The following is a 25,800-nucleotide window of genomic DNA, read 5'->3' on the forward strand; positions in this document are numbered from 1 at the left end:
TACCAGTACATTACCATGTTGTTAAATTCCAATGTAATTTCATTACACTATGTTTTCAGTCTAAAAGTGGCTGGTTTATTAATTAGAATGTATCTATTATTCGATTAGTTATTCAGAGGCCTAAAGTATAGATTCTGAAGAAAACGTAAACAATTACTAACATTAAAAACCTATATAGTTTTACTTGCATAACAAATGTAAAATTTTATAAAACAAAACAATAGTTCATTTGTGTGTGATGGAATTTTTAACTACGCAGGTGTTACACATTGTAACAAAAACAGGTCATTTTATCGTAGTGTATCGAAAATTACAATTTTCCACGCTATGTTGGAAGGTTGTCACTTTAGGGAAGTTGGAGTGTTTGAACAAGGATAATTGCTTTTGGTAAGCCAATGATTAATTTTCTTACCTTGGCAGTTTTATTCACAGAAAACTGGGTAAATAAATGCTGATCTGATGGTGACACTTCAATATTAACAGCTCGAAATGTTCGACAAGTACGCTACATAATATAGTAATTCAAAGAAGAACGCAGTTAGTTCAAGTAAAAATATAGGGCCAATGCAGGGGTAAGATAAAATGATGGATGAAATAATATACTCGTTTAGTAATTATGTTTTTAACAACGAAAAAACATATTCTGTTCAGTCAACAATTATTAAAATGTCAAAGAACCTCAGTAGTTTTTCCACAATAAATAGGCCTGAGATACTGTTTAATTTCTCAGTAAAAAACGTAGGCTACATGATTTCCAGAATCCAATTAACGATTTTAGTTAGCATTCAATCAAATGCAAGTTTATCAGAATAGTAAGGATCATAAAAATAAGTAAATCATGATTATTCTTGTTTAGAATATATTTTGTTACGAAGTAAAATAACAAACAACTAATTATTTGACATACAAAACAATTCTGATACATTGATAAAATTACAATAAATCAAATTCATTTGCACCCAAAACTGACTAAAAATCCATTCAACTTAATTTTTGTAAGGAGTATGAATACAGTACATGGAATTAAAATTAATTCAAACATGATAGGAATATAACGTTTAAATGTTAAGGAGCACAATTTATTTTTTAGAAGTGCACAAAAAATTATAATGGAAAAAAATGATTGAGAAAAAATAGTTTACAGGCCGAAACAAAAATAGTCTTTGGATAGCAGAGTTGACATTTTATTCTAACACTCCTCATCCCCATATTAAGCTGGGCGATAATTTTAATAGTATACACATTTCTTTAAAATATACAATCGTCAATCACCCAAAGTTTACAAAATGTGACATTAAAATAACGTTTTTGGTTTTGTAACAATAGCTTATAAGGAATCTATTAGAAAAATAGATTTTCCAGATTAGTAGTTAGATATGTATTAAGATTAAGTATTGTCCACCAACTTGCTTCCCAGTTGTCTTTACAGCAAAGAAACATTCACTAGAAAATAAACATTGAGATTGCATTGCTTGATATTTATTGCATTTGAGATTTTTGTTTCATAAAATTCATTAATGTATTTTACAATAACATTTAACCATCAAATATTTGTACACTGATGAAACAAATGGACATTTTGATTGGTAAAATATAACTGTATTTAAAGACAACCGATCACAGTAAACTATAGTTGGAGTGGCACACCGATTGAAGGTAAAATAGTATATAAATGCAATTTATAAATCGAACAGTTGGTACCTTTTACTCTTGTAATAATGTATAATGTATCGACCTTAAGTAGTGTAATAAAATTAAATAACGGAGAAATGTAAAATTGATTTTAAAAAGCCTGTTAAAATTACGTAATTTTAACTTTAAAATGTACACTTTTGTAATGCATGAAAGCTCTAAAGTGCCGTGTAAAAATTAATTAATGGAAACATATTTACAATGAAGCTTGATTCAGGTCAAGCCTAGATTTTTCAGTACATCTGACGAGGTTATATTAGAATTCGTCACCAACTATTCGTCACGTTAAAATATTTAAAATTAAATTAAATCTAGCAGCCTTAAATTTAGAAACAAATATTTCATTACAATGCAGGTAAAATATACAAGAATACATCAATCTCAGATTAATTTTGAGGCTATACTAAAACATTTCTTAAGAAATTATGTCATAAAGTTATGCAGCATATCAAAGTTTGTACTAAAAATCTATCGTAGCAACGACGTTAGGTAACATAGACTGGGAAACACCATAAGACATCTATTGGTAACATTACAAAACTTCCACTGTTCATAGTCACTATAATGGTCCACAATATAGGCTATACTTTTACACCATCACTTAACATCATCAGCGGCTTAACGTTCTGTGGGGAAGGACAAATTCCGTATGGGGAAATGAAGGGATCCATAAGCCAGGCCGAGGGATCCCTTTCTAAGTTTTTCGGACCTTTTAGGATTTTTTGTCAAATTTTCAATTGAAATTAATTTTAATTGCCACTTGTAAATGTGGGCTTTTAATTTTTTTAATCGATTTAATTTTATGTATGGTCTATACATTTTATCTACCCTAACCTGAAAAGGGGCCAAATAATCACTTTTACCGATCTACTAGGTCTGATGAGAGTTTAACATTGTTAAGACACTGATGATCACTATTCTAAGTGGCAGTTATTATTATGAATACGACACTCTGATACCTTCACATGGTAAATTGTATAGTAAACATAATTAAGTGAGATATCTACTTTAGATTACAACTTTGTTTCTAAAACTTAGTTGTTCAGTTTTTAGATTTGTTTAAATATTCAAATTATGTGATGAAGTTTATTAAAATAGTTTTGTTTCCGACTTTTAAAAGGTTTCAGTGTGGAATTTAGTAACACTGTTGGCCCAAAAATAAGTAATTGAAAAACCAGTAGGTATATATTAAATTTGATATTTTCCATTCCTACACTTTTATCCTGGATTTATGAAGATCCTTACATATTGCAACTTTGTTTCACAAAATCGAAACTATTACATAAGCCTACATTCACAATACATTCGGAAAATTACTAGAAACAACCCTCAATTTCTTTCTGAGATGTTTCACATTGTGCCGTGATAATGTGTGTATCATAATGGCACATATTGAAAATTAATGCCTGAAGTGCTAAAATTAGGTAGGCATTCAATACCAAATTCCTGTAACTAATTTGTGAACAATGTTTCTTAATGAGAGTCTTAACCCTTTCTCAATACAGCAACCTAATCTAGGCCAATGTACCTATGGTACAAATCCCCAATTAAATGGCCAGTTTGTAAATATGATTTAATTTGATATCAATGTCTATGTTTAAATTATCTGTACATAGATTTAACTTCGTAAAGCGAAAGATTTTGAAAATAATTGCTGTTGACGTAATAGTAGGCCTACATTGTCCAATATAAATTTGGTGATTTTTTGTTTATTTTCAAAAAAGTTGTTTTACTTTTCAATAAACAAAAAATACAATATTAATATCTCATTACACAGTATAAAACATTTCAAACCCGGATTGAGGCGCTTATAAGCTATACAGTATGTCAAATTTATTATACATATTCTACACAAATAATCATTATACTTTGTTATTTCCCACCTATACAACTTTTCATGCATCAACTTATATTAACCTCTTGTGTTGTGGACAACGTCAAAAATATTCTCATAGGTACTTACTTATAAATACATACATTTTTACATTTTCAAAAGCTATCAAACGTTGAAGGTTTTGGTAGGAAAAGTAATACTTCTATCTGCACACTCATTTTACACGCAAACACTGATACCGCCACTGTTATTGACCTAATGCTCCTGTTCTGTTTCTATGTACAGTTTGCAGCACTGCGTCTCAGTTTAGTTGCTCACTGATGCTCGGTGCATGCTCATTGATCACCGTGTTATGCTCGCTGCTACAAGCTCTGTTTATTTACACAGCCGTAGGGTCGTCATAAGTCTTGTGACCAATCCTCTCGCTCCCTGCCGAGCCCTCGAGTGCCACCGGTTCCCTCTTTTCAACAAGCCTGATATTGTGGCTGAAAAATAGATAATACATTTAGTATAAATAGAAAAAAAAACTTTTGTATAGTTATAAAGAAAAGAAAACACACACACAGCTGCAAAGGAAGTGTTGAAAATTTCACTACAGTCTGGATGTTGGTGATTACAGTGCGAGCATGCTGATTTCATGTGTCGAAAGTGTTAACGATACACACATGAAATCTGCACGCAGCTTAAAAACTGTATTGGAAAATTAAAAACGTTTAATGTTTCCAATGCAGTTTATATGATAATAAATAGCTTGTTAAATAAATTAACAAACATTAAGTAAACTGAAAAAAAAAACATTAAATAAAGCAATAAATTTACATAAAAACTGCATTAAATTAGAGCATTAATTATTTTAGTTTAAAGCATTAAATGTACATGACCCATCAAGTTTATAGCTACACCAGCTTCACCATTGGATAAAATATCAGAGAGATAAACAAACTTATCTTATACATTGTTCGAAAACTCGACCCAAAAATTTGTAATGTACAGAGTTCTCTATTTCCTCCCCACACTGTAAATAAAACATGTGATTGTAATTTCTTCCATTTGTTGCGATTTTCTGTTTATATTTCGTTGTTATTTCGTTACCAGCATGGCAACCCATAAGGCCCATGTTACTTTTTTAAATTTTATGTGAAGTTTTGTGCTTATTTTTGAGCATACTTTAATTTATAAAGGGATTCTGTACATCTACAGGAAAATATCTTTCCAACAGTATGCGTAGATTTTCCCTGCGATGCACACGAGCTGAGAAAAAAGGTTTTAAAGAAACAAGCTTGCCTATTAATATATAGACTAGTGCGATAAATTCATAACCTAAAAATGATTATTTTTCACTTACTAATGTCGTCCTCATCTTCAAGCTCAACAGATGCGGGCTGTGGCGCACCTTGTGCCATCTGTAACGTAAACAAATAAATAAAATAAAATCATTTATTGAGGTGTTTAACGCAACAGGCAATGGACCAAAGAAACGTGATTCATTTCATAAAGTTCTTTAGAGTCTTGGTATTTTGTTGAAAAATTTTTCTGGAAGGGTCTTTGGCTTGTTGAACTAACTCAGACCAGACATCGAGATACAATGTATAGACTTTGACAGGACCTATTTTTATGAACGTATGCAGATACCCACGGTTCCTGGTTCCTTCTTTGTGTCAAACGTTTGGGAAATTCTGAAGATGTTAATTTGTACAATTGAGAGCTATCGCTGTTGCTAACCAAGACACAAATTATTCTTTAATCAATTGATTTAGGTTTTTGAAGTGGTTACATGTACAGTAACTTATACATTAATTAACTTTAATCATCCACCTATTGTTGAAAAATCAAAGCTCTTGATATAGAAACTTTAAGGAGAATCGAAGCCACACTTGCCACATTTTTGACATCGTACAAAAAATACTTAACAAATAAAAAGGTAAGTAATTTGGTAACATTTGCTGTAACACATAGCCGTACCTTTCTGTTCTGAACCTCTTGTTGGGCCTGACGTAGCAGATCGTCCACGAACTGTGACGCCACGTCCATCACCTCCTGTCTATCACTGTGGTTGTGACTGTGGTAGACTCCAGAGTCCGACGTGAAGACAGGTGAATGCATCTGAAACACATAGTTTCTTTTTATCCCCTATATTCAGATGCTAGGACTTCTGGCTAAGCCTGGAGGATCACAACCATATAATATAGCTAAAGGCTATTCGCAAGATTTGGACCAAAGCCTCACACTCTACCAATAGCTTACCATTATGAGTTGGGGATGCTACGTGCGTATTTTAACGTAAATATGAGCGAAGGATGAGTGTAGAATGGAGTGTGATGCCTTGTTTAGTTTTTTACTGACTAAGACCAGCTGTATCATCAGTCAGGATCATTTATTGAAATCCAAATGATCAAGAATATCTAGGTCCAGCTTCGAATCATACACCATAGATCAGCTCGCTACCCCGCTCTAAAACACGGACGTTAATTTTGGGACGAATTAGAAGAGAGCATTACGGAATTGAAATATCTGATTTGAGAAATATTACATAGCTACCTCAAACATATTTTAAGTAACCAAACGGCCCTCATAAAGTGTTTTAAAACACACAATTTAGTTATTATGTCTAGTAACGTTTGTAACCAGGATGTACAGTATATGTAAATCAATAGTTTCTGATTAAACTATTTTAATTGTATTGGAAACTTTGGATTGTTTGATTGAATAACTTGAATTGAGATCAAAGGGAATGAACCATTCAATTACTGGAATTCCCAAGTAAGATTGTATTGTCCATTTAATGGAACAGAGCAAAGGTATTCCATTTTATGTCCAGTTTAAATGTAAATGGTAATTCAATGACATTTGCATGTTGGTGTGATTGGCTCCAATACTGTAACAATTTATTGGTAAGAAAATAGTTAAAACTGTTTGGTTAACTTCTTTATTTTATTTTTGGGTTTTTAAATAAATGCATTGTTTTGTGGTAATAAATGTACAGCACCATATCTTATATATCCTTAATAAAATTAGGGTATTCCCTGTTCCATCTCTTTTCCAGCCGCCAATTTTCACTAGTTATGTGCCATTTTATAGCTCATAATCTAGTGTACCTGATAATAGTAAATAATAAAATAATTTCCTTTAGAGCCTCACCTTTTGCGTTACAATTTTACTTTTTTTTTGAGCTCATAGAGCTTTCAAAAACTTACAAAGTTGATGCTAAAATGATTTTTTCTCAAGAGAAAGTTTAAAATAAATACTAGCTGTGTACCCGTTCTACGCACGTCGACAACTGTAATGTAAACACTTGGAGTAATTTACAGGTGAATGTGTGTACAGTTTACATCCAAGTCAATATCTTTCAACTATCTTCTGTTGTGGCAACTGCACCAACCACCAACCACCAACCACCAATGCTGGTGTTGCTATTTCTCAAACACTTTATTAGGATTCCGATGGGAAAAAGATACCAAAGAGGAGGGAGATGGAATATTCTCCCTTTACACTATTATAAAGGCTTCTAAGGTGTATTTAGACATTTATGACATTTATATGTATTTTGGAATATAAATGTGTTAATAAATGTTTTAATGTTTTAATTCCAGTTAAATATTTTTAACTATACCTGATGTAACTTTGTAGCTTGTATATATTTTTCATAATTGATGGTCAGGGAAAGCTGGGCCTAGTTTCGAACCATAAAAAACTACTGACTTAAAATAACCTAAAACCAGCGCCCAAAAGATTATAGTTTATAAGAAGGCTAAGGGAAAAATATTAAGAGGGAACTTGGGCGATGGCCAATCAACATTAATCATTTGTCACCAGCCACCATTACAGTAACCTCCTCCATTAGATAAGTTGAGGAGTGGTTGACTCTGGAAGAATTCTCTTAGTAGCTTTCTCACACTTATATATATAAAATTCGTTGACTTTTCTAATTATTTACCAGAGTTAAAATTATTTTTATAATTTTTCAAACTTAATTTTTTTTAAGCATCCACCACAGTCTACGACATTTCACAGTGTAAATCGTGTACATTAGGTTGATAAAAAGTTGTTGCCCACTTTATAGCATTCTTGACTTAGGAGTAGGATCTTAATATGATTTAATATGTTGTGATTATACTTAAAATGTTGTTAAAACTAATTTTATATCTTTAAAGTGATTCATTATAGTGAAAAACATGTTTTACAATGACTACTTAAATAATTGTTTGGTTTAAGCTACTTAAAATTATTTTATATCAATAAATATTTTTCACCCGTACAAAATCGTTATCCTTATATCCTTGTAATATGAAAAATTATCTTCATACGTTTTTGGAAACAACTTTAGGAATGAAATGTAACAACATATATTTATTACTGTAATTTTAAGGTGTATTATTGTTTTTAGAGTTAGGCCTAAAGTATTTTGTCTTTCATGTAAACAGATAAAGAACATTTTGTAATAAATTCAACTTGTTATCGTGAAATGGGAAACTTTATGATGTTTGTCAATGAGATATAACATAATTTATTTGTCACACATTTATAAAAAAAATAACTTTTTAACAAAAGTTATATAGGCTAAATAAGAGTGTGGATAAAACACAAGTAAGAAAGTGTGTTATTATAATTTAAGAGTATTTAGAAATAATTGTTGATTGGAGTTTACATAGTATATCATAGACAGTTAACTGTAAGGGTAAACAAAATTTGATAAGGACTATGTAAATGTAAACTGTTTTTGAGGCACTTTCATCTTATTTTAATTATGAATTTTATTTTTAATGTATGGAAAAAACTACAAAACAACTGAAAACGTACATCATATGATTATGGACTTATAAAGGATTAAACACTTTCGTGCAAATATAAGGGTAGTATAATCAATTATTAGAGTGGAAGTGAAAAAGCTCTTTACTTTATCTGATAGTGATTAGAAGTAACAAAGCTTTGGCTTTAGAAAACAACTTGGGATAGCTTAGTGAAGTAAAGAGTTTAACTTTTGTAACTTTCTTAAAAGATGTTACAGTCTTAAGCAACATAATGCAGATAGTAGGTTTTGTGGGGCCCAAAGAAAACTAACAGCCTTATAGTGAAAAGGTTTTGTCAAAAAATAAATTGTAAAATGAATTGTTCAAACTAATCAAGGACCTTATAAAATTCTATGATTTTCACTGAAAAAACCTATGAGTTCCGTATATTTTCAACATAAAGTAGGTTGCCTTGTCCCATTACATGTTTTATTTTCACTATTAGGCCTACATAAAAAATAGTTTTTTGTAAATTTAATATTATTTTTGGCAAACAAATTGAGCCTTTTTACCAACTGGTATTTTCGTGTCAAATGATCTTTTACCTACTTGAATCGCAAAGAAAACGTTACCGAGAACATACAGAAATATATTTGATCTAGGTGTATCTTATATTTCAAATCACAGCAAAGGAAATTGTCGTTTGTCGTACATTATATGAGCACAGATGAGGAACATTTTACGATAAATTGAGTCATTTGTCACAAGAAGCGTTATCGTGAAATGGGGAAAGTTCTGACTCGTCAATGACAAACGACACAGGCCCTGCCGTAATTTATTTTAACACATTTATCTTCCGGAAATAATAATAATACATAATGTTGAGGTGCCGGTATACCATAATTTAGCCATTCAGATATGTGTCATCAGTTCAATTTTTAAGTTCCTTTTTTGTGCAAAATGTAGGTGATCATAAATGCTGAACAATATTTTAAAATATTTAATTACTGCAATAAAAGCTAAATAAATGTTTGTTTCGGACATTTATCCATTCAAATTGTATTCTTTCTTATTTTAAATCTACAGCTACATCATTAATCATAAACCAAACTAAAAAGAGGATTTTGAAATCTGAGTTTAAAGTGTACGAATAGACTAAACATTTTTCCAATTTTTGCATTCAAGCACACAGCCATCTTTTAAATTTACGGATATTGGAGTTATATTTTAATACGTAAGTGTCCATACTTAATTATGGATAGTTATAATTGGATTTCAATCTAATATATTCAAGCTAAACAAGTTGTAGAATTTTCCTTTCTTTATTGTAAAATATGTATCTTTTAATAAGGTCTTTTAGGTATGGAGCGTTACAACAGCGCACATAACCAACATCTCTAATCAACAATCGACATATGATTTGCACATAACAGCTGATTACCATTACAGCTGATGAAGTTACCATGGACATATCTGATTTCTTTTACAGCTAACTAAATGGTGTTTTTAAAAGAATGCCGGGATTTTAAATGGTAATTGCTTGGATACTATTCAAGGTAACTAAACGTTTTATACGTCAAATTGAAGCTAAAATAAACTCGATTGCCCGACGAAGTCTTCAGTTTAAAAACCCTAAATTGGTAATTTTATGTTGTTATCTGTAAAAGATAGAGTCTTTGTGCCGAAAAAGATTCAGTTAAGACATCAGATAAACATGCCGATCGCCCTAAGCGTACAGACTTTGCCAGTTTTACGCTCATATAAGATTGATGAAAATCTGAATGTTATTAAATCATTCCGCATTGTATGAAAGAATTAGGAAAAAACTGTATTCTTTTCCCTTCAATTTGACGTTTAAATCGTTTAATTATCTTTAATAGTCCCTGAGCAACGACCGTTTGAAATCCCGGCATTCTTTTAAAAACACCCTGTATTAAGTTTGAAGGGTTACAACCATTGAATAAACGGGGAAGGAAAGGTTGTTTTACTAATAATATACGTGTTTAAACGTACATAATTCAATAATTGGTCAACATTTTTAACATGCGTGCTCAGACGCTGCTCAGTTTGTATCACATCTCGTAGTAAATTGTCATCATCCGCCCTCAACAAAATTAGGTTTCAACTTTTATAATAGGACGAGAAGTTAACATGAAGCGTCCAAATATTGGATATTATATTATACTCGTTATCAATTATGTTCAGATTCAACCTTTCGTTACGGTTAGGTAAAAATAAATTAAAATAATATAAGTATTTTATTGTTACCGTCGTTCCAATGGGGGTTTACGTATGCGTTTACAATAAAAATCGTAGCCCAAACCATAAATTCAACCAATCTTAAACGTCAACACAAACACGTCCATTCAAAAATACACGTAAATATACGATGACAGCGAGTTGTCTGGTTTTATGATGTGACAGTTTGGTTGACAGCTGATCTTTCCCATTAAATTATAAACCATAGTCAGATTACAATCGAAAGATGCACAATTTTGCGCACGGATTCCCTCTCTTTATATGAAAAAAAAAAAAAACGCGAACGATGGCAATTTAGTTTTTGAACGTTTGAAAATAGGGGTTTTGCATTCAAATAAACATGTGTTTTACCATTTTCTTTTTATATTGAAGTAAACTTCCCATCAATATGGACCAACTATACAGTATGTCCTTTACTTACTCAATTAAAACATATTTGAAAGACCTTTGCTGACTCAGTAGCCTATTAGACTATGTTTCCATTGAAGTTTTATTTGCTCTTTTTGTTTTCCATGCTATCACATGTCCACTTCGCCATAATGATCCATAGTCAAATGGTTATTTAGGAAATGAATCACACCAAGTCCTTACAAGTGCTTGAAACATTTGTTGTGTCCAAAAAGGGTTTACATTTCAAAAGTAGTTACTTAAAACAATAAATATAAAACATTTGTAATTTGTATGATTGTTGAGGTAGTTAAAGTTACATCAATTGATGCCGTTCTGGTGGTTAAGATTACAAACAAATATATTAAAAAGTCACTATGCAACATACAAATGTAATAGAAGTCAAAAGACAATATATAATGCAGAATGGAATACAAAAGCATCAAAGCAACGCCTTAAGAAGCTTATAGAAAGCCGATTGAAACTAAGGTATAGAGGTAAAAAGATGGCGGGCTGTTTTCAGCTTACTTTTACTCTATATTTTGTTCTAGGGAAGATTATTTTTCAAATCCTTGCCTAGAGATTTTTGTACTAATAGACGAAAGTTGTTTTGTTAAAGCTCACACAATATTACTATAAATATGAGCATGAAAGTCGAAGTTTAACGTTTTTAAATTCAAACAAATTATGCTTTTTGGTTTATAATTAGTTGACAATCGATAATCTAATATAAGAGAAATTGAATAGCATTAGGTAATTAATGACATAAAATCCACCACTTAGAGAAGGCTATGATGGCATTGGTATTTTGGACTTACTGTTTTAAAATATGTCATACAGCGAATGTATGACCCATAATAAAAAGGTGTTCGTAGGTATGTCAACAACTATCTGCTATCGACTGTAGTAAAGTCAAGGGTTCATAAACACTTTTTTACTGCTACGTTTTCCGAAAAATCAACTTTTTCACAAATAACCCGAACATTTAGTTATGGAATTATAATTAGTCTTTAATTTTCACAAAATCACCATTTAAATTAGTTATGTGTGGCGTCACAAAAAAAGGTATCGCAAGCTTTAAAAAATCTTTCTTTATATACAAAACCAGTATCACTACAATTAAATAAATATCTGCTTTCAGAACAGGCACTGACAATTAGGCAGGAAAAACAAAGAGGAAAAATGGAGCGTTATGAAAGAGAAAGAACGAGCGTGAAATCATTTATGACTCAGTCAAAGGAATGCTGAAAATGAGCATTATCATATGTCACAAAGCAACGCTCATAACTTTCAGAATGTTATTTTCTGCTTATTACGATTACAATATGACATTATTGCGTTGTAAAATAAATATGTGCTTTATAGTTACATGGTCAGTAGGACATCTATTGGCTGTATACGTTTTATAGAAATAGAATCGTTATAGAAATAGAAAAAGAAATAGAAATGGGAATAAAAATGGAAATGGAAATGGAAATGGCAATTACATATAACAGTTTATAGAAATAGAAATAGAAACAGAAATAGAAAGAAATTCAGTTATGTTATACATTTTGTTTGCGCTTTAACTACAAGTGGTGCCCCACTTTTGATAAAAACACATTCAACATCTTTTTCCAGGCTTTGAATGTAGCAAATAAACACAAACTGAAATTACCAAATATTTTCAAACTGCCAATTACTTAGTAGTTATTACGGTTTTAGAGCAATTAGTACTTGTTTTAAAACGTGAACTTGCTTATTTGTATAACACGTCAAACTTAATAAGTCTCATAATGTAATTTGAGCGAGCAATTAGAAATAATCGGGAGGGGTAGATTCGATAATAAAAACTAAAAGCTTTCAGCGTTTGAACTCCATTTGTCAATATCAAATCATCAACTACCATAGACCCACCATTAGAATTTCCTAAACTTAGTTATACAGTTATAAATAAAAGTAGCGTTTTAATTCCATGAAAGGCGTGGTAAAATTAATTGATGCGATCAAAGTTAAGTTCTATTAGGGGAAATAGTGGTAGTCTTAATCATTTCAGCAGGTGTAATTTCATTAAATTTAATTATAATAATAATTCGTTCCTGTAGCTGTTAGTTACCCAATAGTTATATCAAAACAGATAGTGTTTTATTTTGTGATTCGTTATGGGGAATGAGTCAAGACTTAAATTGATCTTTTAATCTCAACTTTGGACGTTAGGATTGACAAGATCATGGCCATGCATCTAACTTCTCCACTGTGTCTTTGTAAATATTTATGTATAATCAGTGTTTATATTTGTAAAAATTCTATTCAACCGACAATATCTCAAGTAAGAGATGAAACACAAAAAGTTTAGCTTAGCCTAGGACTGACGATAACGCTCCGGCGTAGAAACCTAGGTCTCCACAATAAATCAATTGGATCGTAAGGTAAGCCTAAAGCTGGGTTTTCCTAGACGCGGAGTCGGCCAGCGGAGAGCGGACAACGGAGAGCGGAATTGAAATTAACATGGCATTCCGCTCCGCTGCTAGGAAAACAGTAACATTAAATTACCTAAAGCTGGGTTTTCCTAGACGCGGAGTCGGTCAGCGGAGAGCGGACAACGGAGAGCGGAATTGAAATTAACATGGCATTCCGCTCCGCTGCTAGGAAAACAGTAACATTAAATTACCTAAGACAAGCTGAGTCCGCTCTCCGTTGTCCGCTCTCCGCTGGCCGACTCCGCGTCTAGGAAAACCCAGCTTAAGACAAGCTGAGTCCGCTCTCCGCGTTCCTCTCTCCGCCGGCCGACTACGCGCCTAGGAAAACCCGGCTTTAGATTATAATAATGATCTTTTAAGTCTAATTCAGATATCAACAAGTATTATTATTGGTTTTAGAACCCCACATATTTTATGTAATTAAATGCCTAGGCTATAAAATAAATAAACGTATAATTTGGTTTTACAAAACATAGGCTACTATACTCTGTGATTTTTTCAACCAACTATTCAATTGTGTTAGAAAATAGTCATTTTCATTGAGGAACAAACTAATTGGAAATTACAAATCAACGAGAGAGGCTTAATTTTGTGTACATGGAAACTAACCCATATCCAAAACGTAACGTTTTTAGTTTAGATACTATAATGGAGACCACTCATTGAATTTGTTCTCACGAGCTTAATAAAAAGGTAACTTTGAAAGGGCAATTGGGAAGGGGGGAGCCTAATGCTAATGTATCTGAAGATCAGGAACAAAACATAACCCTTTCCAGACATAAATAAAAATTCCCAAAGTTTTGTGGTGATAGGATTTGGTACATATATTTTAAGAGTTCGGTAATGTGTTTAAGTGAACAGACAGACATACATATAATTTTTACCATGTGGGTAAACATTTTTATGATTTTAACATTTATAAAATTTGTCTCAATTTTATTAACACTAACAACCCTTATTGCTAAAAATGTTTGACGAAGTTTAATCTGTCGTACAGTAGGCTATTAGTTTTTATTTGTATCTGCAATAAAGTATTGTAGATCACATATCAGCGACAGAGTTGAATCATTAAACTTTGTTCAGGTTGGATGTAATGATGTGTTTTGCTGAGTAACTTACACTTGACTTCTGAGTCTGCAGTTGATGATAATTAATCTCTACCATATTTGGCACATCACCAGCATAAAGTTTAAATGTAATATTTACTTTGTCATGAATTGATCTTTGAACTCATAATGCTGGAAACGGCTTACTTCAAAGTTCTACAGAAAACGTTAGGTCCATGATGGTTACTATTCATTATAATCTTATGTACAAAACAAATAAATGTAATGAAAAGGGCATAGAAAATACTACGTATTGACTCAGTATATTTGAATATTGAATTTGGTAACTTATTCAATTACTAAAGTATATTCTTTGTAGTTGTAAAGGATAGGAATTGTACTACTTTTGGTTTCGTATTGGAACTGACACACAAAAATATTATTGTTACTGAAAACATGATTGTAACTGCTGATGATTAGTTACTGCTTACATGCTAAGAAACTAGAGTTTTATTTACCCAGAAGAGATTTTCCCTTAGAGAAGGAATGCTGACAATAGCAGAATTTAGAAGGAATCGCTTGACGGAAAGGATTTTCAGAAGTAAAGCACAGGAAGAGGATTATATTGCAGATAAGGATGATTCAAGATTAAAGCTGCTGTAGAGACTTAAATATTCTCACTGAGTAAACATTTCATACATTTGTTATCTATGTATACAACTTTTTCTCTCTGTTTATTTTATCGCTTGAGAGCACTTTATACATCTTAATTAAGTACATTAAGTTATTCCAGATTTTCAAACAACACACGTCTGACATAGCCAACATCTATGGCTAAACTAATTTTACCAACCTAATCGAATCATTCAATTATAAATGTAGAAAGCAACAATTAATTCTTTAGCACTTAACCACTCATATTACGTTGTACAACATAGCAATTAGCAAAGTATTGCAACATGCATTAGGATATAAGTGAAAGCGGCTGTCTATAAGGCTGATCAATGTGGTCAAAGCCATATCGAGTAATACTATAGTTACATTTACGTCTCGAAGTATAACGAAATCATTGTTGAACAGAATGTTAAGGCTCGTGTCTCTGGTTTTAAACTAAGTTGTTTTGAAAAAGAATTGATAGCGTTTCTAAAAATGAATGTTCACATGTACTTGGATAACACGTTTAATTCGAATAAAATCCAAGCCCATTCCTGAATCAATAGAATTTTATTCAACAACAACGTTACCTACTACACGTTGTATACACGTTGTAATTTAACACAAAAATTGATATTGTGATTAAATGTTTACTCATAAACAATACTTTTCTTGTTAAATAAGTTGAAAGTTTTTTTGAAATTTTGAAAATAAGCAGAAAAGTTGAAATTTTAGGTTCATTGATTATTGTAATGTACAGAATAACATGTTATGATTACTTACATCCCTGTTCAAAAATTCGTGCTAATAATTATGTATTATTTTAGTGCGTGGGTAATTCTTGGTTCCAGTTTGAACATGATTTACTATTTATCACCTACAGAGTGAGTTAATTATTTTGTGTATTTGTATCAGTGTTCTATTGTTTTCATATTGCAAACTCAAAATTTTCATTGCTTATAAAAAAATAAAGTTATTTTTAACTCATAGAACCTTACAAAGTTAATGCTAAAATTCTTTTTCTCGGGAGAACGTTTAAAAGAAATACATAGTCGTATCATTCACACACGTAGTCAACTGTAATGTAAACACTTGGAGTAATTTACAGGTGAATGTGTGTACAGTTTACATCCAAGTCAATATCTTTCAGCCATCTTCTGTTGTGGCAACTGCACCAAACACCAACCACCAACCACCAATGCTGGTGTTGCTGTTTCTGAAACACTTCATTAGGTTTCCGATAGAAAAAAAAGATTCTCTTACTCCTTTGACGATATTATGAAGGTGAGACTAAATAATTACTAAAAGTATTTAAAAATACAAACCCGTTAATTTGATTTTACATGTTTATATTGTGCGTTTTAACTCCATTGGCAATTTTAAAGCAATTTTTTTTTAGAATGGTCCATAAAACCTGGTTTTAATATTATTTAGACTTTTTGTTGAATAAGTTAAGTCAATAGCTTGAATTTTGGTACACAATTTAAAGGACATTAAGTATTTAAACACATTTCATTACTTTAATTCCAGTTCATCATTTTTAACTACACCTGATGTAGCTTTGTAGCTTGTATATATTTTTCATAATTACTTATTGGATTTTTTGGAAACTTGTTGGTCCTAATGAATTGTATTTTTAATACATTCCATTGTCTTCGAGTAAAAATGATTGATAATTAAATTTTGATGAGTTTACTTAATATCCATTTTGATAAAGAAAATATTGTAATGGTAACATTTCTATACCTCAAAAAAAAAACCAAAAAAAACACTTTATTAATAGAAAAGGTGCGCATTAAAATATGAGTGAAGGGTGAGTGTAGAATGGAGTGAGCTTTGTAGTTCTGTGTAGCTTTTTTACTGACTAAGATCAGCTGTTTCATCAGTCGGGATCATTTATTTAAAGCCCACTAATCAGGGACAGCTGGGTCCAGTTTCGAACCATAAAAAAGCTACTGACTTAACATAACCTTAATCCTTAAAGCGCCCAAAAGATTATAGTTTATAAGAAGGCTAAGGGGAAAATATTAAGAGGGAACTTGGAGGATGGCCAATCATCATTAATCATTTGTCACCAGCCACCATTACAGTAACCTTCTCCATTAGATAAGTTGAGGAGTGGTTGACTCTTGAAGAATTCTCTTAGGCTAGTAGCTTTCTGACACTTAATATATATTTGTTTGTATTTAATATATATATATTTGGATTTGTTGTATTTTAAAAGTGATTCATTATAGTGAAAAACATGTTTTACAATGACTACTTTAATAACTGCGTTTGGTTTAAGCTATAGGAATAAAATTACTTTAAATCAATAAATATTTGTTTTACCCGTACAAAATCATTATCCTTGAAAAATTTATACGTAACATTATCGTTATACGTTTTTAAAAACAACTTTAAGAATAAAATGTAACAATATATTTTTATCACTGTAATTTTAAAATATATTATTTTTAGAGTTATGTCTAAAGTATTTTGTCTTTCATTATATGTAAACAGATAAAGAACATTTTGTAATAAATTGAAAGATGTGTCAAACTTGTTATGGTGAAATGGGAAACGTTCTGACGTTTTGTCAATGAGATATAACATAATTTATTTGTATAGTTTTTACCCAGAGTTATATAGGCAACATAAGAGTGTGGATAAAAACACAAGTAAGAAAGTGTGTTATTAAAATTTAAAAGTATTTAGAAATAAGGGTTGATTGGAGTAAAATACATAGTATATCATAGACAGTTAAGTGTAAGGGTAAACCAAATTTGATAGGGACTATGTAATAATGTAAACCATTTTTGAGGCACTTTCATTTTATTTTAATTATGAATTTTATTTTTAATGCATGGAAAAAAACTACAAAACAACTAAGTAACTGGAAACGTACAATATATGATTCTGGACTTATAAAGGATTAAACACATTCGTGAAAATATAAGGGTAGTATAATAAATTATTAGAGTGGAAATGAAAAAAGCTCTTGCCTTTATCTGATAGTGATTAGAAGTAACAAAGCTTTGGCTTTAGAAAACAACTTGGGATAGCTTAGTGGAGTAAAGAGTTTAACTTTTGTAACTTTCTTGAAAGATTCTACAGTCTTAAGCAACATAATGCAGATAGTAGGCTTTGTGGGGCCCAAAGAAAAATAACAGCCTTATAGTGAAAAGGTTGTGTCAAAAAATAAATTGTAAAATGAACTGTTCAAACTAATCAATGACCTTATAAAATTCTATAATTTTCACTGAAAAAAACCTATGAGTTCCGTATATTTTCAACATAAAGTAGGTTGCCTTGTCCCATTACATGTTTTTATTTTCACTATTACATGAAAAATATTTTTTTGTAAATTTAATATTATTTTGACAAACAAATTGAGCCTTTTTACCAACTGGTATTTTCGTGTCAAATGATCTTTTACCTTCTTGAATCGCAAAGAAAACGTTACCGAGAACATACAGAAATATATTTGATCTCTGTATATAAAATATTTCAAATCACAACAAAAAAAATTGTCGTTTATCGTACATTATATGAGCACAGATGAGGAACATTTTACGATAAATTGAGTCATTTGTAACAAGCGAGCGTTATCGTGAAATGGGGAAAGTTCTGACTCGTCAATGACAAACGACACAGGCCCTGCTGTAATTTATTTTAACACATTTATCTTCTGGAAATAATAATACATAATGTTGAGGTGCCGATATACCATAATATAGCAATTCAGATATTTATCATCAGTTCAAAGTGTTTTAAGTGCCTTTTTGTGCAAAATGTAGGTCATCATTATATAAATGCTGAACAGTATTTTAAAGCATTTAATTACTGCAATACAGGTAAATAAATGTTTGTTTCGTACATTTATCCATTCAAATTGTATTCTTTCTTATTTTAAATCTACATCTACATCATTAATCATAAACCAAACTAAAAAGAGGATTTTGAATACTGAGTTTAAAGCGTACGAATAGACTAAACATTTTTCCAATTTTTTCATTCAAGCGCACAGCCATCTTTTAAATTTACGGATATTGTAGTTATATTTTAATACGTAAGTATCAATACTTAATTATGGATAGTTATAATTGGATTTCAATCTAATATATTCAAGCTAAACAAGTTGTTGAATTTTCCTTTCTTTATTGTAAAATATGTGTCTTTTAATAAGGTCTTTTAGGTATGGAGCGTTACAACAGCGCACATACCCAACATCTCTAACAATCGACACATGATTGGCACATAACAGCTGATTACCATTACAGCTGATGAAGTTGCCTTGGACTTATATGATTTCTTTTACAGCTAACTAAATATTAAGTTTGAGGGGTTTTATTACAACCTTTGAATAAACGGGGAAGGAAAGGTTATTTTAAGCTTATATATTTCACATAACTATTCAGATTTACTAATAATATAGTAACTTAAATGTGTTTTTAAACGTACATAATTCAATAGCTGGCCAAAAATCTTAACATACATGCTCAGACACTGCTCAGATTGTATCACATCTCGTAGTAAATTGTCATCATCCGCCATCAACAAAATTAGGCTTCAACTTTTACAATAGGACGAGAAGTTAACACGAAGCTTCAAAATATTGAATATTGATATTATACTTGTTATTAGTTATATTCAGATTCAACCTTTTGTTACTGTTAGGTAAAAATAAATTAAAATAATATAAGTATTTTATTGTTACCGTAGTTCCAATGAAGTTTTAGGTATGCGTTTACAAGAAAAATCGTAGGAAAAACCACAAATTCAAACAATCTTCAACGTCTACTGAAACACGTCCATTCTGAAATACACGTAATTATACGATGACAGCGAGTTGTCTGCTTTTATGATGTGACACTTTGATTGACAGCTGATCCTTCCCATTCAATTATAAACCACAGTCAGATTACAATCGAAAGATGTACAATTTTGCGCACGGATTTCCTCTCTTTATATGAAAAATACGCGAACGATGGCAAATTAGTTTTTGAACGTTTGAAAATAGGGGTTTTGTATTCAAATAAACATGTGTTTTACCATTTTCTTTTTATATTGAAGTAAACTTCCCATCAATATGGACCAACTATACAGTATGTCCCTTACTTACTCAATTAAAACATATTTGAAAGACCTTTGCTGACTCAGTAGCCTATTAGACTATGTTACCATTTAAGTTGTATTTTATCTTTTTGTTTTTCATGCTATGACATGTCCACTTCGCCCTAATGATCCATAGTCAAATGTTTATTTAGGAAATGAATCACACCAATTCCTTACAAGTGCTTGAAACATTTGTTGCGTCCAAAAAGGGTTTACTTTTCAAAAGTAGTTACTTTAAAACAATAAATATAACACACATATTTAATTTGTATGATTGTTGAGGTAGTTAAAGTTACATCAATTGTTGCCGCTCTGGTGGTTCGGATTACAAACATATATATTTAAAAGTCACCCTGCAACATACAAATGTAATATAGGTCAAAAGACAATATATAATGCAGAATGGAATCCAAAAGCATCAAAGCAACGCCTTAAGAAGCTTATAGAAAGCCGATTGAAACTAAGGTATAAAGGTAAAAAGATGGCGGGTTGTTTTCAGCTTACTTTTACTCTATATTTCGTTCTAGGGAAGATTATTTTTCAACTCCTTCCCTGGGAATTTTAGTACTAAAAGACGAAAGTTGTTGTTTTCTTAAACTTGATACAATATTACTATACATATGAGCATGAAATACTACCATTTCTTGTATAGTCGAAGTTTAACGTTTATAAATATAAACAAATTATGCTTTCGGGTTTATAATTTAGTTGACAATCCAAAATTTAATATAAGAGAAATTGAATAGGATTAAGTAATTAATGGCATCATGGTCACCTCTTAGAGAAGGCTATGATGGCATTGCTATTTTGGACTCTTTACTGGTTTAAGATGTGATATACAGTGAATGGATGACTCGTAATAAAAAGGGGTTCGTAGGTATGTCAACAACTATCTGCTATCGACTGTAGTAAAGTCAAGGGTTCAATACATTGTGAACACCTTTTTACTGCTACGTTTTACAAAAAAATCAACTTTTTCACAAATAACCCGAACATTTGCTAAGGAATTATAATTAGTCTTCAATTTCAATTTCACAAAATCACAATTTAAATTAGTTATGTGTGGCGTTATGGAGCATAATGGAAGAGAAAGAACAAGCGTAAAATCATTTATGACTCAGTCAAAGGAATGCTGAAAATGAGCATTATCATATGTCACAAAGTAACGCTGGTACCTTTCAGAATGTTATTTTCTGTTTATTACAATTACAATATGACATTATTGCATTGTAAAGTAAATATGTGTGCTTTATAGTTACATGATTAGTAGTCAGGTGCAGAATATATACCATTTGGCTGTATATGTTTTTTGCTATAATTTACTAAGCAAATATAAATATAAATAGAAATGGAAATGGAAATGGAAATATGAATGTGAATGTGAATGTGAATGAGAATGTGAATGTGAATATGAATTGAAATAGATAAACAGAAAAAAGATTCAGTATTTTGTTTGCGCTTTAACTACCAGCGGTGCCCCACTATCAAAAACACATTTAATTCTTTTTTCAGGCTTTGAATGTAGGAAATAAACACAAACCGAAATTACCAAATATTTTCAGAACTGCCAATTACTCAGTAATTATTACGGTTTTAGAGCAATTAGTACTTGTTTTAAAACGAGAACTTGTTTATTTGTATAACACGTCAAACCAAATAAGCCTCATAATGTAATTTAAGGGAGCAATTAGAAATAATCGGGAGTGGTTGATTCGATAATAAAAACTAAAAGCTTTCAGCTTTTTAACTCCATTTGTCAATATCCTACTAATATTATAAATGAGAAAGTTTGGATGGATGGATGTATGGATGTATGGATGTATGTTTGTGACAAGTGAACGCGAAAAATACTGTTTGGATTGGGCTGAAATTTGGCATGATGATAGCTCACATTCCCGATTAACATATAGGCATATTCTTATTTCAAAAATCCTTTCGGGCTCCGCCCCAGTGGCTCTGGAGTTTCCCATGTTAATCTTATGAGAAATGGAATTATTGAATCTTAACAGCTGTTTCAATTAAACAAGTTGGTTCTGTTCTATGATGTTCAATAGCATTCAAGTTACAAGGATTACCAACAGGGTGCAACACTATTATTTCTTTTACATTTATGACAACAGCTAATTTGCAACAAAAAGGTGAGTGAGCGTAGCGAACGAACTTCAACCTGGAGGCGAGTTAGCGTAGCGAACGAGCTAACCTGAAGGCAAGTGAGCGCAGCGAACGAGCTCCAACCTAAAGGTGAGTGAGCGTAGCGAACGAGCTCCAACCTAAAGGTGAGTGAGCGTAGCGAACAAACTTCAACCAGGACGTGATTGAGCCATGCGAACGAGATAATCTTGAAAATTAAGAAGTTAAACGGGGCAAAGCCCGCGGGTTACAGCTAGTCAAATCATATATTACCATAGACCCACCATTAGAATTTCCTAAACTTGGTTATAAAGTTATAAATGAAAGTAGCGATTTAATTCCATGAAAGGCGTGGTAAAATTAATTGATGCGATCGAAGTTAAATTCTATTAGGGGAAATAGTGGTAGTCTTAATCATTTCAGCAGGTGCAATTTCGTTAAATTTAATTATAATTATTCGTTCCTGTAGCTGTTAGTTACCTAATAGTTATATCAAAATAGATAGTGTTATATTTTGTGATTTGCTATGGGGAATGAGTCAAGACTTAAATTGATCTTTTAAGTCTAATTCAGATATCAACAAGTATTATTATTGGTTTTAGAAGCCCACATATTTTACGTAATTAAATGCCTAGGCTATAAAATAAATAAACGTATAATTTGGTTTTACAAAACATACTATACTCTGCGATTTGTTCAACCAACTATTCAATTGTGTAAGAAAATAGTCATTGTCATTGAGGAACAAACCAATTGGAAATTACAAATCAACGAGAGAGGCTTAATTTTGTGTACGTGGAAACCAACCCTTTTCCCAAAACGTAACGTTCTTAGTTAAATACTATAATGGAGACCACTCATTGAATTTGTTCTCACGAGCTTAATAAAAAAGGTAACTTTGAAAGGGCATTTGGGAAGGGGGGAGCCTAATGCTAATGTATCTGAAGATAGGAACAAAACATAAGCCTTTCCAACCATAAATAAAAATCCCCAAAGTTTTGTGGCGGTAGGATTTGGTACATATATTTTAGGAGTTCGGTAATGTGTTAAAGTGAATAGACAGACATACATATAATTTTTACCATGTGGGTAAACATTTTTTATTATTTTAATATTTATAAAATTTGTCTCAATTTAATTAACACTAACAACAACAACCCTTATTGCTAAAAATGCTTGACGAAGTTTAATCTGTCGTACTGTTATACGGTAGGCTATTAGTTTTTATTTGTATCCGAAATAAAGTATTGTAGATCACATATCAGCGACAGAGTTGAAACATAAAACTTTGTTCAGGTTGGATGTAATGATGTGTTTTGCTGAGTAACTTACACTTGACTTCTGAGTCTGCAGTTGATGATAATTAATCTCTACCATATTTGACACATCACCAGCATAAAGTTTAAATGTAATATTTACTTTGTCATGGATTGATCTTTGAACTCATGCTGGAATATTACTTCAAAGTTTCACAGAAAACATTAGGTCTGTGATGGTTACTTTTCATTTTATAATCTTATGTACAAAACAAATAAATGTAATGAAAAAACGACATAAAAATACTATGTATTTACTTAGTATATTTTAATATTGAATTTGGTAACTTATTCAATTACCAATGTATATTCTTTGTAGTTGTAAAGGATAGGAATTGTATACTGTAATCTTGTATTTCGTATGGGAACCAACACACAAAAATATGATTGTTACAGAACACAAATTTGTAAGCATTTGTATGGTGAGTTAAAGCTCACATGCTAAGAGTTTTATTTTACACAGAGATTTTTCCAACGAAGGAATGCTGACAATAGCAGAATTTAGAAGGAATCTCTTGACGGAAAGGATTTTCAGAAGTAAAGTACAGGAAGAGGATTATATTGCAGATAAGGATGATTCAGGATTAAAGTTGCTGTTGAGACTTAAATATTCTCACTGAAAGTAAACATTTCATACATTTGTTATCTATGTATACAACTTTTCCTCTCTGTTTATTTTATCGTTTGAGAACACTTTATAGATCTTAATTAAGTACATTAAGTTATTCCAGATTTTCAAACAACACACGTCTGGCTATGGCTAAACTAATGTTACCAACCTAATCGAATTATTCAATTAATTATAAATGTAGAAAGCAAAAATAACTTCTTTAGCACTTAACCACTCATATTACGTTGTACAACATAGCAATTAGCAAAGTATTGCAACATACATTAGGATATAAGTGAAAGCGGCTGTTTATAAGGCTTAATAACGCAGACTGATCAATGTGGTCAAAGCCATATCGAGTAATACTATAGTTACATTTACGTCTCGAAGTATATTAACGAAATCATTGTTGAAAGAACAGAATGTCAAGGCTCGTGTCCCTGGTTTTAAACTAAGTTGTTTTAGAAAAGAATTGATAGCGTTTCTAAAAATGAATATTTTCACATGTACTTGGATAACACGTTGCATTAGAATAAAATCCAAGCCCATTCCAGAATAATTTTTTTTTTTAACAACGTTACCAACTACAAGTTGTAACTCACATAAATTGACACATAAATTAAATATTGGGATTAAATGTTTACACATACTCAATACTTTGTTTGTTAAATTAAATTCTTATAGCAGAAAAGTTGAAATTTTACGTTCATTGATTATTACAATGTACAGAATAACATGTAAGGATTACTTACATTGTTTTATTTAGTAGTATCTCGCTCTCAATATTTTCTGAAACAAAAGGTAAATGTTATTTTGGTTGTATCATTACTATCTGTCAGGGCCACACTTTGCTGTATTCGCAAAAGGTTAGGTTTCATAGTAAAACAATATAATCTAACGTACACAAATTTACTATTTTCAATGTAGATTTGTTTCATTATTCGAAAAACACGGATTCCGAAAAAGATTTTAAGTAGTCTTAACCTGTAATAGACATATGCTTTTCTCTTGCAAAAAAAAAAACTCGTGTTTTAGAACATATTAGCGGAGGGCAGTTACTATAGTCAATGAAATATTTAAAAGAAACATCTGTTGGCAACATGTCAATGTGTGATATAACAGTCAATGTTAATGTGATTAATGTTACCAGCTGATGGTAGGATTTTATGTAGCTACATAAGAATAACATAACCCTGACATAATGATAAAAAAAAAATATACATGTATGCTTTTATGACTCATATATAAATAAGTTTCAAATTTACAAAGAGTTTTTTTTAATAAATCGTATTTATGAAGATAGTTTTTTGGCTATGTATCTGTTATGAACACAATTTTCGATCAAATCTAAACAAGTAAGTAATGTGGAACACTTAGTGTTCAATGTGATTAATTAAACAATTAGTCCAATTTGAGTTGCTAAGGCACCTAAGTAATCTTGTTAACTACAAAGATAGGTTGGAAGGAAAACGGAGGTAATACACTCAAGCTGAGAAACCCAATTAAAGAATCAAATATACTTTTGGAAGATAGTAGTCGTATTATCTTGTGTCCTTGATAGCTTTGAGCTTTTGTGCAACTGTCATTGG

General features: G+C 31.2%; 1 protein-coding gene across 1 annotated transcript in view; it reads right to left on the bottom strand.

Annotated features, from left to right (window-relative positions):
- Positions 1-928: 928 nt before the first annotated feature.
- Positions 929-25,800, bottom strand: part of LOC128984944 (uncharacterized) — a 90,745-nt gene continuing 65,873 nt past the window's right edge. The window contains exons 3-5 of the mRNA XM_054404313.1: positions 5,489-5,629; positions 4,872-4,929; positions 929-4,011 (exon numbers count right to left, since the gene is read on the bottom strand). Coding sequence (XP_054260288.1) covers positions 3,902-4,011; positions 4,872-4,929; positions 5,489-5,629 — 309 coding nt within the window. The 3' untranslated portion in view covers positions 929-3,901. The remainder of the gene's footprint in view (positions 4,012-4,871; positions 4,930-5,488; positions 5,630-25,800) is intronic.

Source organism: Macrosteles quadrilineatus, unplaced genomic scaffold, assembly GCF_028750875.1.
Source record: "Macrosteles quadrilineatus isolate MER2022 unplaced genomic scaffold, UCM_ALF_1.0 Scaffold_2__2_contigs__length_208266976, whole genome shotgun sequence".
Taxonomy (NCBI): Eukaryota; Metazoa; Arthropoda; class Insecta; order Hemiptera; family Cicadellidae; genus Macrosteles; species Macrosteles quadrilineatus.